At 51.9% G+C, this 21004-nt stretch overlaps 1 protein-coding gene across 1 annotated transcript in view; it reads left to right on the forward strand.

Moving 5' to 3' along the window:
* LOC128314961 (complement C3-like) overlaps window positions 1-14065 on the forward strand; it is a 39711-nt gene extending 25646 nt beyond the window's left edge. Inside the window, exons 22-41 of the mRNA XM_053219994.1 lie at window positions 3-69; window positions 178-264; window positions 1021-1224; window positions 1629-1704; window positions 1992-2151; window positions 3063-3161; window positions 5303-5459; window positions 7133-7296; window positions 8193-8351; window positions 8488-8547; window positions 8664-8754; window positions 8872-8923; window positions 10228-10315; window positions 10397-10486; window positions 12266-12371; window positions 12570-12659; window positions 12835-12918; window positions 13476-13559; window positions 13651-13786; window positions 13883-14065. Of these exons, the coding sequence (XP_053075969.1) occupies window positions 3-69; window positions 178-264; window positions 1021-1224; window positions 1629-1704; window positions 1992-2151; window positions 3063-3161; window positions 5303-5459; window positions 7133-7296; window positions 8193-8351; window positions 8488-8547; window positions 8664-8754; window positions 8872-8923; window positions 10228-10315; window positions 10397-10486; window positions 12266-12371; window positions 12570-12659; window positions 12835-12918; window positions 13476-13559; window positions 13651-13786; window positions 13883-14024 (2196 nt within the window). The 3' untranslated portion in view covers window positions 14025-14065. The remainder of the gene's footprint in view (window positions 1-2; window positions 70-177; window positions 265-1020; window positions 1225-1628; window positions 1705-1991; window positions 2152-3062; window positions 3162-5302; window positions 5460-7132; window positions 7297-8192; window positions 8352-8487; window positions 8548-8663; window positions 8755-8871; window positions 8924-10227; window positions 10316-10396; window positions 10487-12265; window positions 12372-12569; window positions 12660-12834; window positions 12919-13475; window positions 13560-13650; window positions 13787-13882) is intronic.
* The last annotated feature ends 6939 nt before the right edge of the window (window positions 14066-21004 follow it).

The following is a 21004-nucleotide window of genomic DNA, read 5'->3' on the forward strand; positions in this document are numbered from 1 at the left end:
AGCCTGAAGGGATCAGAGTCGACAAAACTGTGGCCGTTCACACACTGGATCCAGAAAACCGGGGCCAAAGTGAGTCAGCCACAGCAGAAGGGTGAGACCTGGGGGTGTGGGGTAGGGGGTGAGGCAGGGCCTTGTGGGAGAGGGTGACGCCACGGGTCCTTCCCATTCCACTGGCAGACGGAGTGCAGCGAGAGGAGGTCCACGCCGCAGACCTCAGTGACCAGGTACCAGACACAGATTCAGAGACCAGGATCCTCCTGCAAGGTGAGCTGCCACTGACCCTCACCCACGAAGGCACAGCTCTGGAGAAGGGGACCTAATTTCTCCTAATTCTGGGCATGTATACTACCGTGCGTCCCCTGCCTCCACTACAGCTAGAACAGCAGGCCACCTCCCTGATCTGTTTTATAGAGGGTTCCAGGCAGTATTTAGTTCAGCAAATAGCCTTTGCTGATAGAGAAGCTTAAATGAGAACAGTATAGTTCAAGAGCAGGAAATTCTGGAACTAATTGCCTGAGTTGGACGACTGGAGCCAGAAGGGAAAAGAAGTTCCTGGAAAAGCACCTTGTAACCTGTAAGCTGTAAGGTTTTGGGGAGAGACCCTTGGTTTTCTCATCTGTGATGGGGTGAATAATAGTACCTATATCAAAGGCTTGTTGAGAGGATTAAATGAGATACTGTATGATGTTTCTCTAGAACAGCGCCTGGCAACAGCATGAAGCATGATCTAAGTATTGGTGACGATTGTTCTGGAATTAATTTGCCACTTGTAACAAGAGGCTCAGGGAGCAGATTTCTGTGAAGCATAAGACCCCCTTCCCTACAAATGTAGACACCCTCCCCACTCCCCTACCCCCGCCTCCTACCTCCTACCATCACGTCCCCTCAGCCCCCAACTGCCCCTGACCTCTTTGGCACTGGCTGCCTGGAGCCTGGGATCGCTGGGGACAGCCCTGGCCCTTCTCACCCCACCCCATGGTGGGTGAGTTGCTTGAGCCCTGTCCTCCTGCTGGGTTGCAGGGACCCCGGTGGCTCAGTTGACTGAGGATGCCATTGACGCGGAGCGACTGAAGCACCTCATCGTGACCCCCTCGGGCTGTGGGGAGCAGAACATGATAGGAATGACACCCACAGTCATCGCAGTCCATTACCTGGACCAAACGGAGCAGTGGGAGAAGTTCGGCCTGGAAAAGAGGCAGGATTCCTTGCAGCTCATCGAAAAGGGTGGGTCTGCCTGGAGACCCTCTCTGCTCCGGCTACCTCCAGAGCAGGGACACGCCCTTCCTCTAAGCTCCTCCCCTTTCAGGATCCCTTCTTTTCAAAGACCTCCCTTGACCTTTGCCCTCTCTGAGACCCTGGGCCCCTCTGAGCCCTCTAGAACTCCCTCTCTCACTGAGGCCCCCTTGCCCTGAACCCCCTTGAGATCCTTCGCCTCTCAGAACCCCTTTCCTCTGAGAACTCCTTCCCCTTTTAGAAGTCCCTTCCGCTCTCCCAGCCGACTTCCCTGCTCAGCCCTGAGCTCCCTCATTCCTCCCTGAACCCCTGTCTAGCCCCTCAGAGAATCCTTGTCCCCTGAGCCCCTCCACTCAGCCCCTGCTCCTCTGGAGACACTTCTGGCTTCCCTGCAGGGTACTCCCAGCAGCTGGCCTTCAGACAAGACAACTCGGCTTTTGCGGCCTTCCAGAACCGGAAAGCCAGCACCTGGTGAGTGGTCTGGCACCCCACTGAGCAAGGCGGCCTTGGGTGGTCCCACCAGGTCTCGCCCAAAGGGCCCTATGCTATGGACCCTCAGCCCACACAGATGAACCGCCCACCTTGAGCTGCCACGTGGCCTGCGAACATTAAGCGCCCCCTGTGGCTAGGCTGGCGCCTGCCTTGGGTGAGGGAGCTGGGCCAGTCTGTAGGCCCCGCCCCTCTCTGCTCATTGGTTTCCTGGAATGGCAGTCTCTGGATCCCGGAGGCGATTGGCTGACGCTTTGTGCCGCCCACAGGCTGACAGCCTACGTGGTCAAGGTCTTCTCTCTGGCAGCCAATCTCATTGCCATCAACTCCCAGGTCCTCTGCGGGGCTGTCAAATGGCTGATCCTGGAGAAGCAGAAGCCTGACGGGGTCTTCCAGGAAGATGGGCCCGTAATTCATCAAGAAATGACTGTAAGAAGCAGGACTTATGGGCATGCTGGGGGAAGGGCGCCTGGAGTAACAGGATAGACATGAAAGGCTACCCCTTCAGCTGAGAGTGTCACTTTCCCATTGCGAAGACCAGAGACCTTCAGAGGCTAGTGCAACACCAAAGTCCCTCCCCCTTCACTCTGAAAATATAGAACCCTTCCCAGCTGTGGTTCTCCAAATGTGGTCCCCAGGCCAGTAGCTGCATAATCACCTTCAAACTTGTTAGAAAAGTATGATCTCAATATAGACTTGAGATGCAGGAATCAGAAACTTCAGGAGTAGGGACTAGGAATCACAGTTGCTACAACCCCCCCTCCCCCTGCCATGAGGTGCCGATGCATGCATAAGGTGGAGAATCACTGCCTTAGCCTGACTTTTCAGACTTCCAGTCTCACACCGTCCCCCTATCCCCATCCACATGCCATCTGCACTGAAAGGAGCCTTGCTCTACCCAGCCACGGGGCCTTTGCACATGCTGTTCTCACTGTCTGGCATGCCAACCCTGGTCATCCTGCAAGGAAATCTTTCCTGATCTCCCCAACTGAGTCACACTCCCACTTTCCAATCTCGCTGCCACATCCACTTCTCCTCCTGCACCGCACTCACCAATTTGTAACGATATGTCTACTGGTGAGCCAATTGGTTCATGTCTGTCTCCCCTACTAGATGGGGAGCACTGTGGGGGTGGGACTGGTGTTGGGTTCTTACCCACCATCTTTTCCACAGCATGAGCAACAATTGCTGAATGAGTGAATATTGAAGAGTGTGGCCCACCTAGGGAGACACTGAGGAGAGACTCACCCGTGCCTTGACATGCTCACCCTACAAGAAGATTGGTCAGCATGTGGGGACATACTGGTGACCCTATCCTTATTTCCCACTTCCCATTCTAGGGTGGCTTCCGGGAGAACGAGGAGAAGGATGTGGCCCTCACAGCTTTTGTTCTCATTGCGCTGCAAGAGGCTAAAGAGTTTTGCAATGATCAGGTCAACGTAAGTGTCCGCCCACCCTCTCCTCCTCTCACCTACCCAGGGCACATCCACCTTGGAGGGTGGGCTGTTGCATTCAGGTGATTCCCAGTCCTCCCAGTGCAATAGCAGCCACCACAGCAGCCATAATACCCATAAAACCATAATAATTCCCAGCATTTTTTGAGCATTTAACTAAGATGCTCATCTAAGTGCTGCACATGCTAAGCCCTGTAATCCTTCTGAGAGTCCGAGACGTAGGCTACTCTTCTTATCCCCAGGTTACAGGGGAGAAAACTAAGACAGAAAGAGATCAAAGAATGGGTCCTTTCTGCCTGCTTTACCCTGTCCAGAGAGTGTCAGCCAATTTCAACAAAAGCCCCCTCAGCCTGCTTTCCCCATCACTGCTACATGATCAGTGCAGCATACCTTGCTGCTTCCCTGAAGAAAAGGCACAACCCAGACCCAAGAACACATCAAGGCTACTCTCTTAGTTCAGGAGATCTTTTAGGAAATTTCCCAAGGGGCCCATGACCCCAAAAAGGAAATGATTACAAATATTGGCTCATGGCTGTCTCTTTTTCCTCTGGTTTTGGTTCTGAAGCAGAGAAGCTTAGAAAGATGGACTCCCGAGAGTCTCTGCAATTACTCCCTCTGCTTTGTCCTAGGGTTTGAGAGTGGTTTGTTTGACCTTAGCTTGCCAAGGTGGAGAGCCCAGGATTTTACCTCAGGCAGCTGCCCCTCCCTTCATCGGACTCAAGATAGAGGCGACAGGGCTGTTGACTTGAGGGCCTCAGAGGGACCCAGGCCGTTCTGGGCCCAATAATTCCTCTCTCCCTTCCACCCAGCCTGCCCGGCAGAACTTGGCTGCCTTCCTTGGGGAAATAGCCAGACCAAACCTAGAGCTTTCAGATTCCCATAGGGGAAATTCTGATTGGCCCACCCGGGGTCAGGTGGTCATACCTGGACCAATCAGCTGAGGGCAGTAAGTAGGTCTTACTGAGCAAATATGGCTGCTTCCACTGTGGCCGAGTGAATGAAAGACAGAAGTTTCTGCAAAAGTCAAGAGTAGATGGAGGACAGGCAGCTGGCGGGGAAAGGATTAGTTTCTGCTGCAAGGCACCAACATTTTCTTCTACAAAATGGCAACACTATGCCTGAGTATAGCATAGGCTGTAGACCCAGATTACTGGGATGCAGATGAAGAGTGTGCTGGGATCAGTCTGTGAAAGCCAACTGTTAAACTTCCAGGACTTTCACAAGCTAGTTGCTAAACACAATCATTCTTTTCAAGCAAATTATGTAAACTGACTTTAGACTAAACACTAAGCATTAAAAGCAAAGGTAAGAAACACTCAAAACTCATCACTTCCTGATCGTTTTATTACTTTCCCTCATTATCTATGACAAATCTATCCATCTCGAGGTTATGTACCTATAAGGTGGAAATGCTATCTACTTCTGTGCTACCGCCCCCCTCCCCCCAACTCTGCATTCACTGACTCCACATAGTTTGAAATTGGCCATGGTAATATTTACACCAAGAAAGTTCGCGAACGCTGCACGTCATGTCTTCCTTCTTCCATCATCTCTTTGGGTCTCAATCTTGTCATTCGTGCAGTAGAGATGATGATGAAAATAATGCCAACCCCATAGGATCCTGAAGTTCAGCGATTGCCTGTGTGACTGCCATATAGTAAGTGTTAGCTGTGAAGCTGATGATTAGAGAAGAGGTTTCCCAGTGCGGTGCTGAAGCTGGGTCATGCTAGGTCATGAGTGTCTATCTGCGACACATATTCTCCCCTTTATGTTCAGGGCCATTACGTTGGTAGCTTGAAATTGCCCACAGTGGGAGCATTTACACCACAGTAATTGGCAGGCGATAAAACAGACCCCTGGCCCCCATACACACTCCGGAGAGCTGGTACTTAAACTGTTACCAGTACACCACTGGGTATATAAACTCTCCCAGGCACATCAAGTTCACGGTGACTAAAATGTCTGGAAAATCCAAAAAAGAAAAAAGAAATAAAAGATCCAAAACAAATATGTCCCAAGGACAGAAACCATCCTGGTACCCAGGAAGTGGCACTTGTGTAATCCTTACCAGCTCTTTGTGGCAGCAATATGCACCTTACCAGAGAACCCAATCCTCTTTCTCACAGAGCCTGGAGCGCAGCATCACTAAGGCTGGAGATTATATTGAATTCCACTATAGGAACCTGCGGAGACCATATTCTGTGGCTATTGCAGGCTATGCCCTGGCCCAGTCAGGCAGGCTGGAGAAAGACCTCCTCGAAAAATTTCTGAGCACAGCCAAAGGTGAGTGGGAGCCTGGTGAGGTAAAGAGGCATGCATGGCCAGGGTTTGGGGGTGGTCATCTTGAGCTGGCATGTGTGGCTCTAAGCTATGCTATGACGGGCAGCTTCCGGTTGAGCTGGAGCGGATGGTGCTAAGCCCTGCTGGCTGAATGGGTCTGAGGTGTCAGAATCCTCACCGTAAGCTACACAAGAACGTGGCATCATTCATTCAATAAGTGTGTGTTGAGCACTTGCTATGACACAGGAGAAAAGATGTGGGCTCTGAGGTCAGACCCAAATTCAAATCCCCCTCTGCCACATTCTCACTGTGCGACTTTGTAAAAGTCACTGACCCTCCCTGGACCTCATCTGAAGAAGATACTTACATCATAGGTGGTTGACAAGATTGAAGGAGTAATGCAGGTAGAAGGTCTAGCATACAGTGAGAGCTCTATTCCGATGTTGTTGCCGTCATTCTGTCAAGGGTAATTAGGATTAGATAAGATAATGCCATAGGGAATTTAGCACAGTGCCCAGCACACAGTGAGCACTTAATCATTGGTCAGGTGATATACTGCATCAGGTTTGCACTCACTGATGTCACATATGTCAGTACATATACTGAGGTGGTTTAGCACAATGGAAGCTTGTTGTTGGTGGACAGCTCTCTTCCAGACAGTCATGTGGAGATCTGGGCCTCTATCTTTTCATGCCTTTGCCACCACGGGGTGCTTGGGATCCACTCCATCTAAGCAGAAGGGGAAACGGTCAGGTGGATCATTCAAGGGAGGTAGACCAGGCATGGAAGGGGCCCCTAACATTGCCAGTGTCCATTCCATCATCCAGAGCACGGTCGTGTGTCCATACCTGCCTACAAAGACTTTTGGGAGATGTAGTCCAACTCTCTGCCCAGGAAATGAGGGAACAGGTCTTTTTTTAATGTTCATTTATTTTTGAACAAGAGAGTGCAAGCATGGGAGGGGCAGAGAGAGAAGGAGACAGAGTGCGCAAAGCTGGCTCTGTGCTGACAGCAGACAGCCTGATGAGGCGCTCAAACTCATGAACCTTGAGATTGTGACCTGAGCCAAAGTTGGACACTCAACCAACTGAGCCATCCAGGCACCCCACAGGAGTGAATGCTTCTTACTGACAATCTCTGCCACAAAGTGCTTTCTTGGGCACTTGGGACATCACAGTGAATACAGCACAGCTCCTGCCATCATGGCTCGCACTCCAGTTGAGGAAAGAAATGAGTTAATAGATGGATATAGACATCATAGTTCTGGGACAGGACAGCACAGGATGTTTTGAGAGACAGAAGGGAGGACCTCACCTACTCTTGGGGTGCCATTGAAGCTGAATTGTGCAGGATGGGATTAAGCAGGAATGGGTGGAGAAAAGGTGCTCCAATAGAGGGTACAGAATACAAAAAGGCCCAGGAAGTAAGAATGAGCATGGAAAATTTAGGGAATCTGTAAATCAGCGGGGCTGCAGATGAGAATTTCAATGGAGGAGTGAAGGTTAATGAAGGAAAAGAGTAGGCAGGAGCCAGCTAGTGAGTGCCTTGGGTGTCAGTCAGGACATGTGAACAAGAAGTTCTAGTGTGAGTCTAGCGTGAGTCTTTTCCAACTTTTCTCTGAGCCATCTCCTCGCTGGACAGTGCAATCAGCATGGGGGTGGGGGTTCTCTCTACAGAGAGGACAAGGTGGGAGGAGCCTGGCAAGAAGCTCTACAGCGTGGAGGCCACATCCTATGCCCTCTTGGCCCTGCTGGTGCTCAAAGACTTTGACTTTGTACGCCCCGTCGCAACCTGGCTCAATGAGCAGAGATACTACGGAGGGGGCTACGGCTCCACCCAGGCAAGTGACCCCATATCCCCCAGGCACCTACATGCCTACCTCCTCTGGCTTCCCACTGGCCTCCCAGAGAAGATGTTAAGACTCAGAGGGGCAGCCCTTCTGTCCACAAGCCAGAGTGGCTGGAGTGGATTTTTAGCTGTGAATGCACTGGTGGAGTCTACACTACATGCTGAATGCCCAAACTGTGTTCCGAACCTCCTAAGATCTAGACCGTGTTCTCAGTTCCGCCAGGTTCCCAGTGTTAGCTCATATCTTCCTGTGGGCTCTAGACCATGTTTCAGTTCTACTAGGCTCCCAGTGTTAGTTCATCTTACTGTGGGTTCCAGACCATGTTCTCGGCTATTCTAGGACATCATCCAAGCCTCTCTGACCCTGGTTGGTGGGATCTAGAACATGGTTTTTAATAACCTCAGGCTCCAGTTTGACCCCCTTTCTTTATGGTGAGCTGTCAGTCACATTCTCAGTGTCCCTTTTGGATTCTAGGTCATATGGTCAGTATCTCCAGACTCAACTTCATTTTTTTTTTTTTTACAACTAAGTTCTAAACACATTCTCAGTGACTCCAAACCCTTGTCTTAGACTCTCCTGTGGATGAGGCTAGGCCATATTCTCAGTGTTGCTAGAGTTTCACTTTGATGCCTGCAATTACTGGTGAATTCTAGACCCCTTCTCAGTCTGCCAAGCTCTTGTCTAAGTCTCTGTCTCTTGGAGAATCTAGGACATGTCTTCAGTGTATAATAACCCCTAATCTTATCCTCACTTTCTCTAGGGCAGGGGTTCCTAGGCTAAAGTGTCAGTATCCCCCACCCTCTGACATGACTCTCTTCCTTCTCCAGTGGGTTTTAACCCCTTTCTCAGTCTCCTGGCTCACCCTCGTTCTTTCTCATGGGCTCTAGGCCACCTTCATGGTGTTCCAAGCCTTGGCCCAATACCAGAAGGATGTCCCTGACCACAAGGACCTGAACCTGGAAGTATCCATTGAACTGCCCAGCCGCAACTCTCTCATCAAGCACACCATCCTCTGGGAATCTGCTAGCCTCCTGCGGTCAGAAGAGGTACAGCTGCTTAGCCAAACCCTTGCTGTCCCCCTCCATACCAGCCAGGGTTTGCCAGAGGCAAGAGATAGGTCAGTTGCAGCTAGCAGAAGGCTTGGTACTAACACCCTCTCTCCTCTCTCCTTTCTCCCTGCAGACCAAGAAAAATGAGGATTTCGTAGTAACAGCTAAAGGGAAGGGACAGGGCACCTTGTCGGTAAGGAACAGGAACACACACCAGCTTGGCCCGCCTTCTCTCAGCCCCTCTGGCCCCAAGGGACCCTCTTCTCAACTCAAGTGGGCTGACACTGCATTGCCCTGTGATCTCACCAGGTGGTGACAATGTACCATGCCAAGCTCAAAAGCAAACACACCTGCAAGAAGTTTGACCTCAGGGTTGATATACGACGAGCTCCTGAAGATGGTAAAAGAGTTAAGACCCTACCTGTTACCCTTCCCCCACCCTCATTCTAATGTCTGCCTCCTTCCTGAGTTGGGACCCAGGGACACCCCCCTCCCATTTTTCTGTCTGTGTTTCTAGTCAAGAGGCCTCAGGAAGCCCTGAACACCATGATCCTTGACATCTGTACCAAGTAAGTGATGGGTCACTGGGGGTCATCTTGGCCATTCCTCTGTCTATAGCAAGACTTCTCCTTTCCATGACCTAATCCTTTCTAAGAGCGTATTGTGCATCTGGTATTGTCTGAAGTACCTGCCAGGAGGTGGGTACCCCAGGCAGTCCTCACTTTGCATTGGCAGTCCAACACGAGTGATGGCCCCATAACCTGAAATTATTCAAGCAGTGTCAACAAATCAGTGGGGGAAGTTGCCATTGTTCATGACCTTTAAAGCGTTTTATCACAGCTTCAGAACTCTCAAACTGCCAGTTAGGAAGGTACAGAGAAATGGAAATTACAGTAACATGAGAATTTGTTTAGCATGCTGTAAACTACAACATTAGAACACGGAGATAACAAGCAATTCTTGTTCTCCTTTGTAAAACACTTACCAAAAGTGCTGTGGGTCTTCCTTCTGTTGTGTCACTTGGGGGAGGGATTGAGCAGGCATCTTTCCTATGACATAGTGAATTGTCACGCTCCCTTCTAAGTTAGGTCAGCTTCCAACTCTAATCTTTTGAGCGGCCGATGTCACAAGACAGCCGGTCGGTCCCTCCAATGGCAGCAAGGGTGACATTCGCACAGTCTGCTGTTCCTTCTCTAACTCCGTTTCTGTGCTTTCAAATTTTACCTCCAGTGTCTTCATTTCTCTGCTGCCTTTCATCTTGGCTGGCAGATCCCTCTGCCAGTTGACCAGTTTTGTGAAACGTCATGCAGTTTATCCCTGGGAGATAAGGAAGTACCACAACCACAGGCCTTGCTGTCTGTGCATGAACTGCTCAGTGACCCATCACAGACAGACTTTGAAAGGAATGACGTGATTGGTCACTAACCGTGATGCGTGTCTGTGATTTGCACAATGATTGGTAAACTCAAGATCCAGAGACAAGATTTGTACTCGTACTTTATGCAATTACGACTACTGTACCCTGGTGCTGGGGGCCTGGCGTTATTGAGCTAGACCATGGTAACATTTTCTTGTCTGCATTTTCTGGACAAATTGAGGCATGGAGAGGTCAAGTGACTCATCAAATGTCATATGGAGCTGGGATTTGAACCCGTGCAAAGGGGCTCCAGAGCCTGAGCTTTTAGTCACCTTGACCATGACACTGCCTTTCCTTTATTCCATTTGGGGAGTGTTTCCCACAATCTAATATCCTTCTGTGCTGCTGTGTGGGAACCAGTAACCCCAGTCTCTGACCAGACCCCCTTGTACAGACACTGTGCCCCAGGGCTAACCCTACCCTGGGACCCAAGTGCCCTCTCCCTGCCCTATTCAGGTACCTGGGAGACCAGGATGCTACCATGTCGATCCTGGATATATCCATGATGACTGGCTTTTCTCCTGACACTGGTGACCTTGACCTGGTATGAAGGGCTTGGGCTTGGGGGCTGGCATCAGTGGACAAAGGCTTGAGGGCAATTTTCACAAGTCTTACCCTTCCGCAGCTGAGCAACGGCGTTGACAGATACATCTCTAAGTATGAGCTTAACAAGGCCTTCTCCAATAAGAACACCCTCATCATCTACCTGGACAAGGTAAGGCTTCCGATGGGGATCTGACCTCCAACAGACTGGCCTGCATCTGGGTCACATGAGGCCCAAGCAGGGGCCCAAGCACAGACTGCTGCTGCTAGGTGGTGGAGGGAAGGGGCATATAAAGTAAGGTAGACAACCCAGGTCATCTCATCTTTTCTAAGCAGCTTAACTTCTGACCAGTCTCATTCCAACCTCATTTTACACTTGCTTCCTCCAACTTCTTCTCATCATAGTCCTAAACAACTTTTGAAGGGAGCCACTTGGGTTTAAAAAATAAATTGCTCAGTGCTAAAAAGCATTCCCCTTGCTCCGCTCCCCCTGGGTTTTCTCTCTCCATGTTTGCTCTCCATCTGACTTTCTGTCACTGCCTTCCTCTCTAACATTGACTTGAGCTTCCTCCTCTCCCCTACTTACATCTTCCCGTTTCCCTATCTTCACATGCCCCCTGCTAACTTCCAAAATTCCCAAAGTCCCCTCACCCCATATTAGTCAGCATAAGTAACACTAGCTGCTGTAATAAGCCTCTCAAGAATATGAGGGTCCCAACACAAGAGTCTTGTGCCTCCCACTCAGGTAAAGTCCAGTTGGGAGGCTAAGGGAAGGGTTTTCTGCTCCATACACTAAGTCAGGGATCTGCTCACATTCCTTCTTGGGGCTCTGCAATCCCTAGGATCTTAGAGTCCTCTGCTGGACCCCTCCTCCCTGGAAGAAAAGAGGATTGTGCATGAGCTAGTGGTTGACGTTTTCTTGTTCTGGACTTTTTGTGTACTTAAATTTCTATAGGATTCCAAACTTACAGGGAAATTGCACAGCAGTAAAACACAGTTCCATATACACTCTATGCAAATTCACTAACTGTTAGCCTGTTCCTTCAAATACACCTGTCACATATACGTACCTATGCATATCTATTTCTGTTTCTGTCTCTCTCTCTGTCTTTATTTTTTCAGCTTGAATGAGAGGTCACTGACATATAAAATTGTGTAAGTTTAAGGTGCATAACATAATGATTTGATGTATGTGTATATTGGGAAATGATCACCACCATAAGTTTACTTAACACATCTATTACTTCACATAGTTTTAATGGGTGTGTGTGTGTGTGTGTGTGTGTGTGTGTGTGTGTGATGAGAACTTTTAAGATCTACCCTCTCAATAAGTTTTTCTTTTCAATTTTCTAATGTTTATTTATTTTGAGACAGACAGAGAGAGAACACAAGCAGGGGAAGGGCAGAGAGAAGTAAAGACAGAATCCCAAGAAGGCTATGTGCTGTCAGAGCAGAGCTCAATGTGGGGCTCAAAGTCAAACCCATGAGATCATGACGTGACCTGAGATAAAGAGTCGGATATTTAACCGACTATGCCCTCCTGGTGCCATCCCATAACAACTTTTAAATATAGCATTCAGTACCATTAACCATGGATGTTTTCATGGGCAGAGACAGCAGTCTGGTGGCCAGAACTCAATCACATGGCCACACTGAACTAGGAAAGGAGGCTGGCAGGGATAATGTAGCTTCAAGCCTTGGATAAGTGGAAATGGCTGTGTTGAAGTGCTCATCAATCTTTTGGTGGAGACTCCTACTCCCTCACTTTCTCCACCACTGTCTCAACCCCCAGGACCCTATGCTGGGCTCCGTTCCGTGTCACCCCACTGACCAGCCTCCTCCTTCCCCCCAGATCTCACACGACCTGTCGCCCCACTGACCAGCCTCCTCCTTCCCCCCCAGATCTCACACGACCTGTCGCCCCACTGACCAGCCTCCTCCTTCCCCCCAGATCTCACATGACCAGGAGGACTGTCTGACCTTCAAGGTGCACCAGTACTTCAACGTGGGGCTTATCCAGCCTGGGTCGGTCAAGGTGTACTCCTATTACAACCTGGGTGAGCAGCCCACCTAGGGTCTGGGGGGCCTGGGAGGCCTGAGGGTCCAAGGGACCCGTGTGAGGCGGGGGCCTGAGGGTCCCAGGGTTGGGGACATGGCCTCTCCAGGTCTGAGGGACTGGAGTTGGGAATCCAAGCCCCTGGGTCTCTGGGCTGGAGGCCCTAGCCCTCTGACACCTCCCTGCCCTCTGCCCACAGATGAGAATTGCATCCGGTTCTACCACCCAGACAAAGAAGACGGGTTGCTGAGCAAGCTCTGTCACAAAGACATGTGCCGCTGTGCTGAGGGTGGGTGCAGAGAAGCCAGGAAGGGTGGACACACACCCCCAGATCCTCCTTCCATGGGGGTGGCCCAAGGGGGCTCTGAAAGCCCACACCCAGTGGACATCCACATGGACCCAGGGGCGGGGGGCCCTGGACAACACGCGTGATGTAACCATGTCCCCACTCATCCACCACACAGAGAACTGCTTCATGCACCCGATGGATGAAAAGATCACCCTGGACGAGCGTCTGGACAAGGCCTGTGAACCAGGAGTAGACTACGGTGAGTGGGCACCTGCACGTGGGTGCCTGGGTGAGCGACACTGTGTGGCCATGGCTGTGTGTGTGACTGGCTGTGAGTGCCCCTGGCTGCATATGGCTATACGTCAGCCTGTGGTTGCAGCCGATGTGTGTGTGGGTGTAAATGTGTTATGAGGGGCCATGAGTGCATGGGGAGCCATGCTAATGAGTCGGCCGGGTGTGCAGCCAGTGTGAGAGCGGATATGGTCGTCTGTCCGTTGTGTGTGTGACATTGTAGTCGTGCCAAGCCATGGAGATGAGAGACAGTGCTTGTGGGGGATAGTGGATGGGAGATTATGCATAGGACTCCACTGTGGTGAGTGTAATTGTGCACATGGCCGTGTGTGGCTGTGTGACGTGGTGGTTGTGGGAAGACATGTGGCAGGTGTGTTACTGGGGGGCAGGGACTGTTGCACGTGTGGCTGTGACCCTGCATGTGTCTGCTTGGGGACGCCATATGCCCAGGTGCGCCTGCAGCTGAGGGTCCCCGCAGCCCCCCTTGCCCGTGACCCCACCGTCCTTCCCCTCCTCCCCCATCAGTGTACAAGACCAGGCTTCTCAAGAAGGAGCTGTCAGAAGACTTTGATGATTACGTAATGGTCATCGAGCAGATCATCAAATCAGGTCAGCCCTGCAGTCTGTGTTCTGTCTTTCCACTTCCTTCTTGCTGGTTCCCTGCCCTCCCCCACTCAGCGTCCCTCTCTGTCCCTTCCAGGCTCTGATGAGGTGCAGGTTGGACAGGAGCGCAGGTTCATCAGCCACATCAAGTGCAGAGAAGCCCTGAAGCTGCAGGAGGGGAAACACTACCTCATGTGGGGCATGTCCGCCGACCTGTGGGGAGAGAAACCCAAGTGAGTGTCAGCCCTGTGCATGCCCCACCCCCCGCAGTGGGTCGCCCCTTCCCATGCTTTCCCTGCCCTGATCCTCACCTGCCGTCCTCCCCGCAGCATCAGCTACATCATCGGGAAGGACACCTGGCTGGAAGGGTGGCCAGAGGCTGATGAATGCCAGGATGAGGAGAATGAGAAGCTGTGTCAAGACCTGGCCAACTTCACTGAGAACATGGTTGTCTTTGGCTGTCCCAACTGACCCCTGCCCACAGTCCCCACAATAAAGCTTCACTGAGAGTTCATGTGTCTCCCAAAGTCAGAAGGTCTTGGAGAGGGAGGAAGAGGCAGCTGTGATCCCCTGCTTCCTCCCCTGCAACTCCTTCCTCCCTGTGGATCACCTGCAAGTTTGCTTCCTCCCCCGGGGAGCCCGTGCCCACATGCACCTGCACTGCACCTGCACGTAGTCTGAAGTGAGCCTGCGTTTGTGCCAAGTGCTCACCTACTTGCTTTCTTTCCACCTGCATCGTGACCTGTGTGTCCTCTGCCTCTTTTTCAGGGTCCTCACCAGTATCTTCACCTACATCCTTCTCTCATCCACTGTGTGGGTACCGGTATCCTCACCTGCTTTACCCCAGCCCTCACGAGCATCATTATGCACGAGGGCTCCCCAGTCCTCTGCCTCCTCACTTTCCTCCCACCTGGATCCTCCGCCTCCTCATCGTCCTCCCCACCTGGATCCACCACCTCCTCACCTTCTTCCCACCTGGATCCTCCACCTCCTCACCTTCCTCCCACCTGGATCCTCTGCCTCCTCACCATCCTCCCACCTGGAACCTCCCCCTCCTCATCATCCTCCCCACCTGGATCCTCCCCCACCTCACCTTCCTCCCATCTGGATCCTCCCCCTCCTCACCTTCCTCCTATCTGGATCCTCCCCCTCCTCACCTTCCTCCCACCTGGATCCTCTGCCTCCTCACCATCCTCCCACCTGGAACCTCCCCCTCCTCATCATCCTCCCCACCTGGATCCTCCCCCACCTCACCTTCCTCCCACCTGGATCCTCCGCCTCCTCACCTTCCTCCCACCTGGATGCTCCGCCTCCTCACCTTCCTCCCACCTGGATCCTCCCCTCCTCACCTTCCTCCCCTCCTGAATCCTCTCCCTCCTCACCTTCCTGCCATCTGCACCCTCACTCTCCTCATCTTCCTCCCACCTGGACCCTCACCCTCCTCATCTTCCTCCCCTCCTGGATCCTCCCCCTCCTCACCTTCCTCCCACCTGGACCCTCACCGTCCTTACCTTCCTCCCACATGGATCCTCCCCCTCTCATCTTTCTCCCACCTGGATCCTCACCCTCCTCACCTTCCTCCCACCTGGATCCTCACCCTCCACACCTTCCTCCCACCTGGATCCTCAGCCTCCTCACCTTCCTCCCACCTGGATCCTCCGCCTCCTCATCGTCCTCCCACCTGGATCCTATGCCTCCTCATCTTCCTCCCACCTGGATCCCCCCCCTCCTCACCTTCCTCCCAACTAGATTCTGCCTCTCCTCACCTTCCTCCCACCGGGATCCTCACCTTCCTCCCCTCCTGGATCCTCCACCTCCTCACCTTCTTCCCACCTGGATCCTCTATCTCCTCAACTTCCTCCCACCTGGATCCTCCCCTACTCATCATCCTCCCATCCTCCCAACTTGGATCCTCCGCCTCCTCACCTTCCTCCCACCTGGGTCCTCCCCCTCCTCCTCATCCTCCCATCCTCCCAACCTGGATCATCTGCCTCCTCACCTTCCTCCCACCTGGATCCTCTGCCTCCTCACCATCCTCCCACCTGGGACCCCCCCTCCTCATCATCCTCCCCACCTGGATCCTCCCCCACCTCACCTTCCTCCCCACCTGGGTCCTCCACCTCCTCACCTTCCTACCACCTGGATCCTCTGCCTCTTTATCTTCCTCCCACTTGGATCCTCCCCTCCTCTTCTTCCTCCCACCTGGATCTTCCCTCTCCTCACCTTCCTCTCACTTGGATCCCCCGCCTCCTCAGCGTCCTCCCCACCTGTATCCTCACCCTCCTCACCTTCCTCCCCACCTGGATCCTCACCCTCCTCACCTTCCTCCCCACCTGTATCCTCACCCTCCTCACCTTCCTCCCACCTGGATCCTCTCCCTCCTCACCTTCCTCCCCCCTGGATCCTCCGCCTCCTCACCTTCCTCCCCCCTGGATCCTCCGCCTCCTCACCTTCCTCCCCCCTGGATCCTCCGCCTCCTCACTGTTCTCCCCACCTGGATCCTCCCCCTATTCATCGTCCTCCCACCTGCATCCTCCACCTCCTCACCTTCCTCGCACCTGGATCCTCCCCTCCTCAACTTCCTCCCACCTGGACCCTCCGCCTCCTCACCTTCCTCCCCACCGGGATCCTCCTGCTCCTCTCCTTTCTCCCACCTGGATCCTCTGCCTCCTCACCTTCCTCCCCACCCAGATCCTCCCCCTCCTCACCTTCTTCCCCACCTGTTCTCACCTTCTTTCCATTTGCCCATCATCTCTAGGGTGTGTGCAACTCCATTCACTACTTTGCCTGCATTCCTCCTGGCTGTTCCCAGGCGGCGGCAATAAGGGGCAGGGCTGGCAAGGTTTTCACCGGATATTTGAGTGACCCAGGGAGGGAAAGGCATGAGTCCATTTTCAAGAGCAGATTGCAGGGGTGGGGGGGAGGTGGGCATTGTAGTCACAGCATCACCTGAGCTGCGCAGGGGCAGCAGTCACAGGCAACTCATTTCACTGGCTGTTGTTGGAACCTGGGCCCCTGGATGCCTCTTCTGATTAATAACACCACTAGTAAGTCTTGGTCTATGGATGGTGGGATCCAGTTTCTGGCTGTAGATGAGGTCATCGTGAGAAAAGTCCTGAGACTGGCAGTCACCCATTTCCCCTAAGACCTCGAGTGCCTGTAAGCCCCACTTCCCAATTCCAGGAATATGGGAGAAATATATTCGCAGTCACCCTGCTACTTCCATTCTTGGTTGTCAGGCACCCCTGTCAAGGGGAGACTCAAAAATTCTCACCACTCACTAGGTGTCCCAGTCTCACTAGGTGACCTCTGACCAGACGTCTGCCCACCCGCCTTTAGGTCCTTCTTGTCATGTTTTTCATGCCAATTTCTCCCTTTCTTCTGCCCTAGGATTAATTTTCTTCCTTTTTTTTTTTTAATACATTGGTATTTTTTTGTTTGAGCACCATGGTTCCAGACTGTGACAACACAGATATGATCTTTGAAACTCACATTCTAAAGACAGCGTGGACTTGATGTGTTCCATCGATATTCACTTGATGAACCCGATAGTCACATGAGCCAATTCCTCAAAATAAATTGTGTGTGTGTATGCGTGTGTGCATGCAGATCATCGATAGATACATAGATACATACATGCATACATACATACATAGATAATACATATAAATCGTTAAGTGGTGGATAGATAGATAACATAGATAGATGATAGATAGTAGGCAATAGATGAATGGATGTATGGATGGGTGGATGAAGAGATGAATGAATATATAAATGGATGGATGGATGGATGGATGGATAAATGGGCGAATGGACAGATGGATGGATGGATGGATGATTGGAAAAATGGATGGATGGATGGATGGATGGATGGATGGAAGGATGAACAGATGGATGGATTTATGGTTGGGCGGGTAGATGGATGGATGCATGGATGATCAGACAAATGGATGAATAGATGAATGGATGGATGGATGGGTGTATTGCAAAATGGGTGGTTGGATAGATGGATGGATAAATGGACGGAGGGACAGATGGATGGATGGATGGATGGATGGACGGACAGATGGATGGATGGATGGGTGGGTGGGTGGATGGACAGATAGAGATATTACTGGTTCTTTCTCTGGAGAGCCCTGACTAATGCAGATGGTCAGGGAATACAGGGATAGCTTCTGTCAGGAGGGAATTCTTGAGCCAACACACAGATGACAAGGAGGAGCCAGGCATGGAGAATCTGGAAAAGAACATTCCAGATGAAGGAAACAGTATGTACAAAGTCCTCAAGATGCCTGAGGCCAAGTGAGCACAGGGTATGGACTTCAAGATAGTGAAGATCACTTTGTGTCTACTCTAAGCTCAGGGGAAGGCCAAGCTTTTTCTATAAAGGGCCAGATAGTAAATATCTTAAGGTTTGAGGGCCAAGATAAAATCGAGGAGATCATGAAGGTACTTATAAAACAAGAGAAGAAACTTGTGTCCCACCATGCCGTCTTCACATGGGATGGGCCATCCTGGGTGGGGGGCATCCTCTATGCCCAGCAGCCAGAGCTGTTCTCTCCATGATAAGAGATTCACCCAAAGGGGAACAGTTTGGAGACCCAAGAAAGGTGGAAGCAGTACGAGGTGACCCCAAGGTCCGTTTCTCTCTGATCCAGTGATACCCAGATCCCAGCCAACCTTTCCATCCCAAGGTCTACTTTCTCTTCTGGATGAGCTTGTCAAAGGCAAGGCAACTTGCTGAGCCACCAACTCCCAAGATGAGATTCATTCACTCAGTGCCCTGTAGTTACCAACACAGGATTCTCCAACATGTAGGTGGCGGCCAGTATGACCAGCACAGGGTGTGGACGTGGTGAGATGTTGACTGTGAGTCAGGGAGGTGGGCACTGGGAGCAGAGTGGGGAACAGGCAGAGAGGGAAGCCCCTGGTGGGTATCTGCAGCTCACTAAAGTGAGCCACTCCCGTACACACAGAGGGGGATGGCTGGATTTGGGCCACGAGGCATAATGTGCTAGCCCCTGAGGCCTCCGTGGGAAGCCACTGCAATATTTTAAGCAGGGAAGACATGAAGGCTGACTTATGTGTTTGGAAAGCTGATGGTAGCAATTCCAATGCTAGCTATGTGCCCAAAGACTTGGAAGCTGGTACCCAGACAAATATACGTGCGAGCATGCTCATAGCAGCACTTTGCCCAGTAGCCCAAAGGTGGAGACGACTGAAGTGTCCCTCAGCGCGTGAATGGGCAAGCAAACTGGGATGTGTCCATACACTAGAACATTCCTCAGCCCTAACAAGCAAGGACCTGGCTGAGACTTGAAAACATTATACTCAGTGAAGGAAGCCAGACACAAAAGACCACAGGTTGAGTATTTCCACTTTTCTGAAATACCTGAACTATTCAGGACAGGTAACTCCATAGAGCAGGAAAGCTGACTAGTGGTTGGCAGGGACTGGGAGGCCTGGGGGATGGGGACTGCTTTATGGGTATGGGCTTACCTTTCGAGGCGCTGAAAACGTCTGGGGACCAGAGTTGTCCGACTGTGGAAATGCCCTAAATACCGCTGAACTGCTCACTTTAAAATGGTTGCTTTATGTTTTGTGAATTTCACCTCTAAAATAAAAGAAAATAGTAAATTAAATTAAACCATATAAATTAAAGGAAACAAATAAACAAGTTCACACTTGTAGAGGGCAGAGAATGAATTAGGAGGTGGCAAGAGGCAGAGAGAACGTCCAGCTGGAAACCACTGCAAGGGTCACGCCAGAAATGACGGATGCCCTAGTGTGTTAGTGCAGTCTGGCGGCTGTAACAAGATGCCCTACACCGGGTGCCTCAAACGGCAGACATGCATCTCTCAGGGTTCCGGAGGCTGGAAGTCTGAGACACAGGTGCCAGCTTGGTCGGGCTCTGGTGAGGGCTCTGTTCCTGGCTTGTAGACAGTGGCCCTCTCACTGGGTCCTCAAACGTCTTCAAATGGCAGAGACAGAGAGGGAGGGAGAGAGTCTCCCGTCAGGGGCACTCACCCCATTCAGGAAGACTCCACCCTCCTGACCTAACCGCCTCCCCAGGGCCCCACCTACAGAGGCCATCAGGTAGGTGATCAGGACATCACCAAATGAACGGGGGAGGGGCACAGACACTCAGCCCACAGCACTTAGCAAAGGCAGCAGCAGTGGGTCTGGAAACAGGCGGCTGGGTTCACATCAGACGTTGAGACTGAATGGCCAGGGCTTGCGAAAAGGTGGGATGTGGGGGAGAAGAGAAAGAGGGCTACTCAGGCCAGTTCGAGGTGCCCCCGGGACGACTCCCAGGCCTTGGGTTCAGCCTAGTTAACCTAGCGGCCGGTGGTTACACCACCTGTCCGTGAGTTCCAATTTGAACTTGCATCCATGCATGCACGCATGCACACACACACTCACAGGCACACTCATGCACATGTACACACATCCACACATGCAGGCGTATGTGTGTCTGCTCCTGCACACACCCGTGCACGTGAACACTCATGCACATCGGACACGCACACGCACCTACATGCACACACCTACACACACCCGCATGTGTGCACAGATGCACCAACATGCATGCCTGCACCTGCACTCATCTCATGCACACATACACACAGCATACACACGCACACACGCGCACACACACACACAAACCACTCTTGTATTTTGCACTTCCTCAACCACCATCTCAAACACTATATAGTATTTTCTTCTTTACGAGGCTCATTGTCTCTCACCCCAACAATGGGAGCTCCTTAACACCAGGGACTTATGTCTGTCTTGTTCATAGCTGTGGCCTCAAACCTAGAACAGTGCCTGGCACACACGTATCCAGAAATATTTGATCGCGGAGTGACCAAAGGCTGAACCCAGGTACCCATAGGCGCCAGTCTGCAGCGTGTGAAGCCCAGGACCATTGGGCAATTGTGGTTTCTTCCCTGCCCTCAGGGACCCAGCCATGCTAGCCCTGCCCTGAGGTGACTCAGGACCTCATCTGCTCAGGCATGGGGAGACAGTTCTATGGCCCTCAGTGTATATGGTGGATGGACAGACAGACATCCCATTCACGAGGCTGGGGCGCAGCCACAGGTGAAGACAGCCCTGCAGTGCGTGCCAGCTGGGCCTGGGCCTCCTGCTGCTGCTGCTGGCTGCTGGGGGAGGTGGCCACACCCCTGCTGGTGAGTAGGGGCTCAGGGCTTGTGGCAGGTGGGTGTCCTGTGTCACTGTGCATGTCTCTGTGCACGTGTGTGCAGGACAGGAGACAGATTAAGTGTAGCCCAGTGCAAGTCAATTCACTTCTCTGAACCTCAGTTTCCTCATCTGTAAAATGGGTGTGATAATAAGCGTGCCCACTTCACAGGGAATGAAATACGATATTGTGTGTGTACATGGGCTGAAAGGAGTGATTCTGCAGCAGGGAGGCCACAGACCACAGGGGT

The sequence above is a fragment of the Acinonyx jubatus genome, chromosome A2, assembly GCF_027475565.1.
Source record: "Acinonyx jubatus isolate Ajub_Pintada_27869175 chromosome A2, VMU_Ajub_asm_v1.0, whole genome shotgun sequence".
Lineage (NCBI taxonomy): Eukaryota > Metazoa > Chordata > Mammalia > Carnivora > Felidae > Acinonyx > Acinonyx jubatus.